The sequence below is a fragment of the Calonectris borealis genome, chromosome Z (assembly GCF_964195595.1).
Source record: "Calonectris borealis chromosome Z, bCalBor7.hap1.2, whole genome shotgun sequence".
Lineage (NCBI taxonomy): Eukaryota > Metazoa > Chordata > Aves > Procellariiformes > Procellariidae > Calonectris > Calonectris borealis.
This window is the reverse complement of record NC_134352.1, coordinates 35,079,262-35,091,060: the sequence shown is the minus strand read 5'-3', so window position 1 is coordinate 35,091,060 and position 11,799 is coordinate 35,079,262. Positions and strand designations below refer to the sequence as shown.

The 11,799-nt window shown below is 38.3% G+C and overlaps 1 protein-coding gene across 2 annotated transcripts in view; it reads right to left on the bottom strand.

Moving 5' to 3' along the window:
• Positions 1–1,143: 1,143 nt before the first annotated feature.
• MEGF10 (multiple EGF like domains 10) overlaps positions 1,144–11,799 on the bottom strand; it is a 77,999-nt gene continuing 67,343 nt past the window's right edge. Inside the window, exons 18-24 of one of the 2 annotated variants that reach the window (XM_075136575.1) lie at positions 9,936–10,064; positions 9,172–9,408; positions 7,755–7,882; positions 7,463–7,586; positions 5,497–5,541; positions 3,686–3,892; positions 1,144–2,724 (exon numbers count right to left, since the gene is read on the bottom strand). In XM_075136575.1, coding sequence (XP_074992676.1) covers positions 2,564–2,724; positions 3,686–3,892; positions 5,497–5,541; positions 7,463–7,586; positions 7,755–7,882; positions 9,172–9,408; positions 9,936–10,064 — 1,031 coding nt within the window. In that variant the 3' untranslated portion in view covers positions 1,144–2,563. The remainder of the gene's footprint in view (positions 2,725–3,685; positions 3,893–5,496; positions 5,542–7,462; positions 7,587–7,754; positions 7,883–9,171; positions 9,409–9,935; positions 10,065–11,799) is intronic. The other variant, XM_075136574.1, reaches the window with a different exon arrangement.

Here is an 11,799-nt window from a genome sequence, read left to right as displayed (position 1 = left end):
TAATCTGTTTCACACAGTACAAACATATGTATATACCATATACATAGCTCTACATGTTACCTATATGCACACAAACCCAATCAATACCTTGTCTTACGGAGGGATTAAATGGTAACTGGCTTTTGAAATCTTGTAGTTAATTTCTGTACTTGCAAAATCAAAGATAATAAAATTATTTATTCCAAGGATATACAAGAAATGCCCAGGGAATTGCAAAACAGCCAGTGCTTATGGCCAGCAAGAACCAAGAATGTTACGGGGCACTTCATACAGGCATATACATTCTTAGGCTTGGGCACAGCCGCAACGATGTCTTCGGATGCAGATCTCTCATTTATCACCACTTCAGGGACCACAAATAAAAGCAAACTGTATTTCCGTTTCAGCTCTTGCATTCCTTTTAAAAAAAATTTCCAAAAGTTCTTTTCAGTTTTTCTTCCAGTTGCAGATCCTCTGTTGCATTTAGTATTCCAAAGGCAACCGGTTGTGATTTTCTCAGGAATATATCAATGCTGTCACAATAGTGATAATTCTTTGTCTCAGACTGTATTGCAGTCCAGATGTAAAGATAAAAATGGTCATGGCACTCCCTGTGCTAAGCCGGAGAGCACATACACCAAACTTTTGACCTATTGACTGCCCTTCACATTGTTACAGTATATCACAGGTCTCACATGCCAAAGCGTGACCCCAACACAGAAAGAATATTCCCATTATACCCTGCACGATGCAACCGCCTCTATCCTTTCCCCATCAATAAGGGATATAGCAACCCTCGGGACCAGCTATTCACAAAAATCTACAGAGTGACGGCCAGGGCAGGGTGGAAAAGCCTGCTGGGGTTATGTTACAAGCATGTTAGCAGGTAGCATCACGGACAGCAGCAGCAGCTGGAAGTAATACTGCCACGGCATTTTTGGGGTTTCTAAAGGTAACTTTCCACTGAAAGAGAATGTCCAGTCTATAGCAACCATTTCATTTTCAGGCTGAAGTTTGCAGGGGACAATTTTGTTTCAATGGATGGATACCTTGGCAAACTTAATTTCCACCGAATTGTGCAGTATGTAACAGACCGTTTCGGAGGAAGCGAAAGGAGCCTTTTGGAAAGATGCTCTCCATCCATATAGTCAACAGAATAAGCTAAACTTTAAAGAGGGACTGTTTTTTACTTTTCTTTTGCATTCTTGTTATTATCCTTGACAAAAACATGTTGATTTTTGTTTCCCAATTAATTCATTAAGCTAAACTGTTATGTATTAGCTAACCACCTCTGATAGACATCAGTATGACATGAATCCTGACTTTAATCCTTTCCCTCTGCCCAGAGGTCCCTTTAACCAGACAAAATAAAGGCCAGTTGGCAAAAATGCAAAAGAAATGGACACACAGTAGAATATTTTTGCAATTACAAGCTAGATCACTAGAAAGACAGACACACAGCATAAAAATGGAGACACAAGTTAATAAGAATGGGGGGGTACATGTGTCACATTATTAGCAATGCAAAAGACCAGCTTAAGCATGTGTTTCCCTACATCAACTATAAAAAAGAAAAGGTGCCTTTTTAGCAAGTACGCACAGAGATTGCTTAGTTATTTCTAAGAAAAAAGAATCAGAACACTTTACTATTTTTATCCTATATTACAGTCATTATTACTACCTGTTTATAAAATGTAAACCTTTCCTTGCAGTTAAGATTTACAGCAGTCATCACCTTTGTCCACTCCTTAATCAGTCCATGGTGACAAAAATAAACTGATTTAATTTACATATTTTATGAAGTAATTACTGATATGTTATAGATTATTAGTTGTGTATGGCAGAAATAGTGGTCAGAACTGCAACATATGGATGTGAACGGTAGCAAAAGATCTGTTGAAGACTGGTGCTGAATCTGGAGTACCAAGAGATCTTGAAGCAGCATATAATATTGATGTATGCAATGCTTTTATCTCCAAAACTATTCAAGCAAGGTATGCCCACCACCAGTAATGGACAAAAAAGCCTGATGATGGATTTCCCAAACAACTGCACTATTGTGCTTCCTTATCCCCATTAGATCTTGTTTCTTATATATGTCTTGACTAAAGAACAGAATGGAAGGTAAAATTTGGCAAGGCAGTTTGTCTTCTACATAACTAGTGAATCAGATCACCTGTACAAAGTGGTATTTGGTAAATTGCACTGTCCTGGGAGTATTCCTACTCTGAAACACGACAAACATGAAGTCTATATTTAAAGTCGCTGAAATGGGATGTTATCAAAACTGATCTGCAAACTAGTATTTTTAAGCCAGTATATTACAGTATAAATGTGTTGCATACCTGTTTCTATAAAATTTACTGCCATGAAAAAAGAATGATTAGGATCCCCAGAGTGTGGCATTTGTCCATCTGTCACTTGTATACACAACACAAACCTCATGTTGAGATTCTGTTTAATGTACAGCAATTGTCTGCTGGACAGATTAGGAGCCAAATATGATGGTAAACTAGAGGAAGGAGCACAACCATGCCACTTTGCCCCTTGAGAGTCCCACTGTGCTACAGATCAGCTTTTGAGGTCATTCACTGCTGACCTCCTTCGTAGAGGATGTGGGGCTATCTCGAACTGGTAGCAAGTCATAATGACACGGAATATGGCTGTTTTTTGGAAGATCATAAGGATCCTGGCTGAAACGTCCGCTGCTGCTGAACGCTCCCTGGACAACACTCACCGTAGGTTCTGTGATAAAAGAGAGGACATACATTCAACACTAGAAGTGGCAATCGGAGGGCAAACACTGTATTTCATTTCAGTTAGCATTACAAATATCCTCTCCTTTCTGCTTCAATATAAAGATTCCTTGTCATGCCGAGTCCTGAAATGCAGGTGTAGAAACAAAGGTTGATTTAAAGGTATTTTGGCTTTACACTAAGTTACACCTGTGGGGGCAGGGCCCTGCCTGCCATGAGTGTATTTACTGACAGAAGCAAGTGGACCAGCATGTTTCTTTGTATGTGGACAAACTAAAAAAAAGTCCAAATTTGGGGCTTTTAATCAGTATTTTATAAAAATCTTTAGAAACACAATGGGGATATTGATGGATTTCACAGGAATCTCTAATTGGGGACAGAAAAGGAAAATGGTATCCTGTGACATGTGACATACGGTTTATTCCAGTCCAGAGACCATTAGAATAACTACCATTCCATAAGACCCTGAAGTTTTCTATAATTACAGTAATGCAGTAACTAGACAGGGCCCGTATCAGTGAAATGCTATGTCTGTGGGTGAAGATGCTGATGTTTCTGATCAAGAGGAGGAAACAGATCTTTTCTATCCCTCCCATACACTTACTCCAGCTGCATTCAGTACTTAACAGCCTAATCTAGAGTTGAATTATATTGCAGTCAAATGCTAAGCTTATCTTATGTTGTTGTTTAAAGAAAGGCTTTCAAACCAGGGAAATTCAGGGAGGTACCTCTAGGTTATAAAACAGCTATTTCAAACTCTGTTCTTATGAATTACACCATTTATCTCAAAAGAATGAGATTGTTGTTATACCTTTTGAGCAGAAAATAGAATCTGAAGACATCATTTTTTCAGAGATTTTTCATGTGTTTTGATTAAAATGATTCAAAGAAAAAAGTCCTGTGCTCTTTGTTCTTAAACTTCAACATCTACAAGTAGATTTTGTACTTACCAACTTCATAAACGTTCTTGTTGGCTGAAGCAGAGCCGGCGATCTCAGCGTATGGGGAGTCCCTGCGTGCTGGTGACTTCATTTCAACATATCCGCATTCTGAACTTTTTGGCACAAGAGCTGGTGGGTCTTTTATAGTAGCGTATGGGTTCTCAGAACTACTTAATGAGCAATTACTTAAATTGTATTCTGAGTTCTTCACTAGATCTGCAAAAAGAAAAATATATTACTCTTTCAAGCATGCTACATACTATGGACATTGCTACTAAACAGGGCATTCTTCAATTTTGAGTTCTAAAAAGTCACTCATAAATGAGTATTTAAATGGAAACCAGTCACAACATTTCAAAATTGCTATAAAGCAGTTAATGAAAACACCTCTACTGTTACGCTCTTTTATGGGCTTGATCATCAGCAAACTCCTATTGCAAAGTCTGAGCACCTTCAATTCTGGTTAAAATAGTAGCTAGCATTAAATACAGAAAATGTGTAGAATCAATTTTTAAAAGGCATTTCAGAATACCTTTTGCCTTTCCAAGTGCTGAACTCAGGACACTATTAAAATAAGTGATCTGAGACTGTTCCCAATAGCAATGTTTGGGCAGATGGTAAGGTGACTTCTAGGGATGGCCTGTTTGGTGCAGAGTTCGAGTATACAGCCACGTTAAAAGAGTAACCAGCTTCTTGTAAGTTTCTATAAGGTGCACATAGGAGAACTGAAAAGGAAACATCAGCTGGCTTGTCATTTCAGGATTTAACTGAAGGATAAATAACTGTAGTTTAAGAGAAGACGCATTTTTGTATGCTGGGAAGAGATTTTGTGGTGTCCGTGTTACTTTGTTCTCTGTGTTGTTTTGCGATATGCTGTGTTATTTAAGCTTTAGAGCTGAGACTTTCTCAGCTTGTTCCCGACTCTGAATATCCAGCATGAGACTGACCTTGGTGAACCTGTCAGTGTATAGGAGCTCATAACTTTGTGACTCCTTTAAGGTATTTTAAATTGGGCATCCCCTAATCCTCTAAACCCAGGAAATGTCAGATATAATAAATCACTCCCTCAGCTTAATTGTCCTGTATTATACACAAGGTGACAAACCAGCTGCTTTTGTCTATGTATTTAACTCATTATTCATATGGACTTAGCTACACTTTTTCATTGTTTGGATATCCAGGGATTCTGGTCACCCTTGGCATACCTTAATCATGTAATAAAAATAGTGACACACACCAGTATGATCCAGTATAAAGCCTTATGAGAAAACTGGGTAATTCAAAAGATCAAAATATCATCACTACCCTGAATTTCTGAAGCTTTTAATTCCTCTCTATGTATTCATATTCAAAATATGAATAGGCCTTCCAAAGGCCTTCAGTGAACGTGATGAAGCACCACAGGCTTGTAGTCATACAGTCCTACATTGACCACGCCAGTTGCAAGAGGAATTGGCTCTCTTTTAAAGCCTTTCATCAGAGGCAGCATGCTTCCTCACCTGGTTCACTAGGCTGAATTCAAGGGCCATCCCCCTTCTACTGTCTAGAATAGACCCATTTCGTGACTCAGGTATTACAGAAACACTTGATGTATGTGACACATAGGGGACTTAAAAAGGCTTGGTTTGTTGGGCTTGTTAAAAGCCCTCCCCTCAAAAAAGAAAAAAAAGCAAAAAAACTTCATGCATTGATTCAGTGACTAGGAATAATTTAGTCTAAAATTATTTTATATTCTCTTCACACAGAAACGAAAGATTATTTAGAAGAGTAAACTGAACGTCTACTTCATTTCCTCTAAATGCATCAGAAAATAACCTCACCTTTCAGCGACTTTCCCAAATATCCCCTATCAAGTCCAAAAGCACCTGAGAAAAATGACATAAAAAACAGAGTTTTAAAATCAAAGAAAAGTGATTAGATAACAGCTTTTAAAACTTTAAAAATTGCTTTGGAACTCACTTCTACCTTAGCAGAGTAATTCTCTGATAAGCACTGTGAAACTGCCCAGTATAGGGTTACAGAAGCATTGTAACCTTTCAAACAGTAGAACAGAGAAGGTGGCTGAGGTCATAAGGGACCATTAAATTTTCCAATTTGACCTCATATACGTCACAGGCCATTATGTTTCCCCCAGTTACTCTTGAATAAGTCTAATAACTGCTCTTTGATTAAAGCATATTTTTTGGCTGGATAAACCATATCTACCAGAAAGACATCCCATCTTGACCTGAAAATCTCAAGGTATGCAAAGTTCACTCCAATTCTTGGTACTTTGCTTCCAAAGTTAATCACTCCCATTGTGTTGTCCAAGGTCACTCTGTTCCAGTCCCTTGACCTGCAGGAATGGCCTAAACACCTAGCACCTAAGTCTACAGCTTTGCACTTAACTGTTAGTAACAGATTTCTCTCAATATAAATCCCAATATAAATATCAGCAATCAGCAATGCCTGACAACTGTCTTCAGAGACCTGGCACCTACCTGGTTACTAATCCATTCAAATAGCTTTGCTTGATATTATAGAGTGCTAATTTTTCAACCAGATTGTATTGTGGTACTACGCTAGAAGCTTCATAAAAACCTAAAATAATTTTCTCTCTACAATATCTCTATAAACAAAATCCATAGCTTCCAAGAACGAAATTATGTTATTTGAGGAGACCTAAACCAATTAATTTTATTCCTACCCCATCTTTATTTATTAGATCTCGTATCAGCTGTTCTGTTGTTTTTACAAGACTAATGCCCGGATCACCAGCCTAGATTTACCCAAGTAATCCCATTTGATCTTTAGAAAACAGACATAATATCAGCATTCATCCAGTCCTCTAGAATCTCCCTGCAACTCAAGATCTACTGCAGGGGGTTAACCACAGCCAGTATCTCTAAGGAGTCTTAAGTGCTAGTACAAATGCTCTAAGGAAATGTAAAGTTGAACACTGAGCATTATGACTGAAACGCTTTTCTAAAAAAAACCAGATCTGAGCCTAATTGTGGTTAGACCAAGATTGGGGATGAGCAGGAAAAAAACTAATGCTGCATACTGTAGTTCTGATTCCCAGAATCTGATACTCATAAGGACCAGAAATGAAGGTAATTAAATGATCTAAATTATACTGGCACTGCAAATCCCTTTTAAGGCTTTCACTGGTCAGAGATATGGTCAGTGCAACTCAGCCGTTTTGGAATGCACGAGATTGGGAAAGGATGAAAAGACAGCAAAAGATAGCACAAAGCAGGATACAGCAACTCTCACCACTTCTCGGGAAATTTTCTTCTTAAGGACAATGCTCTGTCTTTTAGCAAACAGGAGGCTTAGCTGGGAGGATGCTCCTAGAATTTACATCTGAAGCAGCTCAGATGATGATAAACTACTTTTTAAAGCATTGATTCCATTTGGTGGGGATCAAAAAAAAAGGATATATGCAACCTCTCATTTATTTAATAAGAATATGTGATTTTGCCAAAGCAGACCCTTATTGTACAATACCTATTGTTTTATGAAACTAATTAATAAGCAAATCTTTTTACAAAAATAATATGAGATATTTTGCATACCATATCTGCACTGGGCATGAGACTGACTCACCACTCCTCAAAAGGAGTCACTTTTTTATCTCTCACGGTATTGCCTTAAAGGAAGGTCAAACCCATAATCCTGAACCTCACACACAGTCTGACAAGCCCGGCATTACCCTGAGTGGAGAACGAGGAAAACGTCCCTGCTTTCCAGTCCATCCCAAACACAATCAATAACATTCACATTCTCCTTTTTTTTTTTTCTTACCAAGCTCATTGAGGTAGCCACCATGTTTCCAGTCTGCAGGCAGTGTTCCTGTGTAGTCCATGACAGTGCCTCGTTTTCCAGGTTCCACATTTTTAAGGTTCACAAACAGCTGATTGTTTTTTGCCTATTTCAAAGAAAGATAGGTAATAGAAACTGAAACTGGTGGGAAGCTGCTGAATTTCCAGGTGATTATCAGAGAAAGCAAAAATAAACGAAATATGAAACATTAGGAACAAAGTAAAATAAACCAAAGGCTAATTTACACAGAAGCATCCAGATTTTTATGCTTTACCTTTGCCAGGGTCAGTCTGTCCATGTTGTTGACATGAGGTGGGGTAGTGCATTGAGTTAGCGTATGATAACTAGGGTTAGAGAAATAGTGACTGTTAGCATTTCCACCATTACTGTGCGGGACGGTTTCTGAAAAGAAAAAGAAAGGGAAATGAACAACTAAAAATAACATGGCATTTCTTTCTTAGGATATGTTTTTAATAGTGCTGCACCAATTTCAGAATCTGATTTAGAGTTTCTTGAAAAAAAATCTAAAAATTTTGCATTCATTTAAAGAAACGAGAGAGAGAGAGCAGTAACTGACTAGTCATGTCCTCACTTTCAGCAAACAGCGTTCACAAGTGTTACTTGCTAACTTCCCTTTCTGCTGTGGGCCCTTGCTCTCTTTTGCCTCTGTAGTCATAGCTTTGTCCTAATTATAGACACTTTTACCATCAAGTTCACAGCAACATTTTCTGGTGCTTCAAGAGAACCACGACCTTTGCTGGTACATCTTTCTTGACTCTGACAACTGTTTCTGCTGGCTTCTTTACCTGCTGCCTTCCCTACCAGCAAAAGACAGCATTGCCTGAAGTTTCATGTACCCACTGCATCCCAACTCACATGCACTTCATAGGTCGAAAACTCCCGTTTTGTTTCAGTTCCACTGCTCCTCCACTCTGCTATCTGCCTCTCTACAGAATCTTGCCACAGCTAGTGTGAAATTCTGATTTGCTACAGCTACTGCAGTCTTTCTGTATTCAAGCTGTTGGCACTGAATTTAAAGTTTCAGTAGAAACCATATTCTGCCACACTTTCCAATTCTGTTTAAAAATAGGTACGGAGGAATAGAAATGTCCATACTTGATGGTTGCAAAACGTTACACAGTAAAGCAAGGTATATGGTCTATGGTCACTTGTTCCTTACAATTAACGGATTTTACCAGGGGAAGCCACCTTCGTAGTACGAAAAGCACAGATTAAAAGACTTTGATGCAGAACAAACTAAGCAGCTATAGATGCTGGGGCAGCATCCTTCTGAACTCGGGTGAACTGCCTCCGATCGCTGAAAGGTAAGCATACAAGTCTACCACCGCAACGCACTGGTCTCATGTGCCAGTTCACCAGCACCACTGTCAGTGTGGTCCCGGGGGCTGCAACCCTGCGAAAGGCAGTTGAGAGCAGTGTCTCAGTCTTCCTCTTCCTAAAGAGGGAAACTTTCCCCTGCCTCTCTTTCCAGGAAGGCTTCCAAGGCAGAACTGTAGACACCCTTTTTGAAATCAAATATGTTCCTGCTCACAGCAGCATTCGCTAATGCACAAAGGCGAAACATGCACATTCAAGCCCTGTTAGGGGCAGATCTGAAGCCCTTCAGAGCTCAGCTAAAAAAGCACAAAGTCAAGAGACAAAGGAAAAAACCCGTTCTAAATGTCACTTACCTGAAATGGTGTAATCTGCATTGATGACCCTCATAGCAGGGGTATAGGTCACTGCGGGCATATTTGTTTCTTTTCCTTTCTGCTTATGTCTGTAAATGATGAAGAGCACTAGCAGGAAAAGCACAACCAGGACAAGAATGATGATGCCTGCTATAGCCCCTATCTGGTAAGAATCAGCAGGGATGGCAGTACTGGTACGGCTTAAACTGTTCAAGTTCCCCACTATAATTACACCAGCTGAAATACAAGAAGAAATGAAAATATGTGGCATAAATTCAGAGGCTTATGTGTCAGGAACAGAAGACAGTATTTCACTGCTAAATCTTTCTGCTCATTTAACTGAATTTAATAATGCCAAAATAGAGCTATGTCAGAAACCAATGTGAAGACGATCCTAGCCTTAAGGAAAACCATTCATCTTCTTCATAGAAAGAGATATTTTCATGGTGTTGAAAAAGTAAGAACGTTCTCTAGGCAAAAGCACAGAGCAGATAAAGCACATGCTCTATCAGCAGCTTTGGACAGCACAGCACTGTACAACATTTCATGCAATCTACACTTGAGTGCTTTGCTCCAATAAGCTATCACTGAGGCATCTAATACTTACAAAATCTGCAGAACATATAGAATTTAATAGAATGGACTATTTAAACACATATCCCTTATCAGATTAATTTAATGAATGATACAGAGATGGCATTTAATAGGTTAATTCAAGTTTTATATAAAACAATTACAATAATTTTATTGCATCTAAGCTTTACCTTGATCACACCTGGCCCCTTTCCAGCCGGGGCTGCAGTAACATGTTCCTGTGATGTGGTCACAGGTTGAGTTGTTCAGACAGTCACATATCTGCCGGCATCCATATCCATACGTACCTTGAGGACATTCTGCACAAAGTAAGTGCAAATAAAAATCAGTACTTCTTAAATGTTTTGCTATTACAGACCTACAGCACCATACACCAGCTACCATGTGTTCCTAACGCCATACGTTTTCGTACATGGCCAGCAGATGGCAATGTGCTATTCGTGGTAGACCTCTACGGAAAAGCTTTTCTTAAGAGGACCTCTCCGTATATGTGTGTGGACACAGGAAGGGAGAAGGAAAAGGAGAAGGACATTGTATTCAGAAGTGATTTTCCTTTACCTGTAATGTTGCTGCCACTAAGGCAGTGAAATTAGGAAGGAAAAAATGCCCAGAAAAGATTAAAAGAGTAGAAGACAGTGAAGAAATGGACAAAATGTGAACAAAGTGCCAGTTCTACACCAGAATGTTAGGTCTCCCAGGCTACTCAGATCCCAGTGCTTGAAAAATCACGTAATCATATGAGTGGAGCCAGACATCTAGCTGGTGACATGTGATATGACAGATGTGCTGATGTGGTAAAAGAGCAAGAGATAAGGGCCATAAGAATGAGTCTAATATACACCACGCATTTATGTAAACATAAAACTGGTCCTAGGCTGCTTATAGTATACTTTGATACTGTAATGTATACATTGAGGAGCTACCTACAGGAGAAAAATGCTGAATTATGAAGAAAAAGCTAATTGGAAGAGTTTGACATTATTTTTTCTCTCCCAGAATGATTTGAATACAATAATTAATTACTGATCAAAGTGTCTCCTACATCATGTAATTAGCATGGTAGAGAATTATCCTACACTGATAAAAATTATTTCTTTTATACTGCCACCTCTGTTACTGTGTGGCTTGTTACATTATTGTAGTTCTGATGGTTTGAGGAAGTGTGGTACTTCTTCACCTTCTGAGACTCAATTTTCTGAAATCTCTCAGGCGTTTTGTAACTATATTAATTTGTTTTTCTTTTTGTCTCTTTAAAAGAATCTATCTCATCTTTTATGTGTTCCTAATTTAGAATAATTTACAAGATAATGCAACACAATAGGTGCCAGAGGAATGTTCTTGCAGTCTTGATAAATCCAGACTCAAGTGGAATTTCACGCTTATATACCTTCTTCCTCTCTTGGTTACATTCAGTAAAACAAGATTATAACTACTGAAGTCAATGGCTGGGCAAAAACCATCATGCCACAATATATTTTGCCATTTTGAAATCTGAATTGGAATGAAAAGTCAATTTTTAAAACTGATGTTCAAATTCAGAAACACCAAAACATTTAGTTTAATATTGTTAAATCATTATTTTTAAATTATAGGATAAAATATAAAATCTATAAAACATAATAATAAAGTTAGATTTGCCAAAGTATTCAAAATTATTTTTTGATATCATGACATCAAGAGATCTTAAAAACTTTATCTTTTCCTAAACATTATTACTCTTTTGAAATGAAACATTGAAATAATCAGAATAGAGTAAGAAAATTTAAATAGCTAATAATTCCATGTTGCCAGCTATTATTTCATTGAAATTAACATATTCCTCTAAACCATTCAGGTTTTGTTGCAACTGTATTTTTCTTAGGAAACAAAAATCCACTTCCAAATTTTTAGTGACATAGATAATCAACATAGATGTTGATTAGCCTTAAAAATGTAACTCCCATTGCAGCTGGGGCTAGACCCGCTGCTGAGGGAATAAAGTGTGTCTATAGGGATGGTAGCCTCCCCTCCCTTCTGTTACAGTGCTGCCAGGTG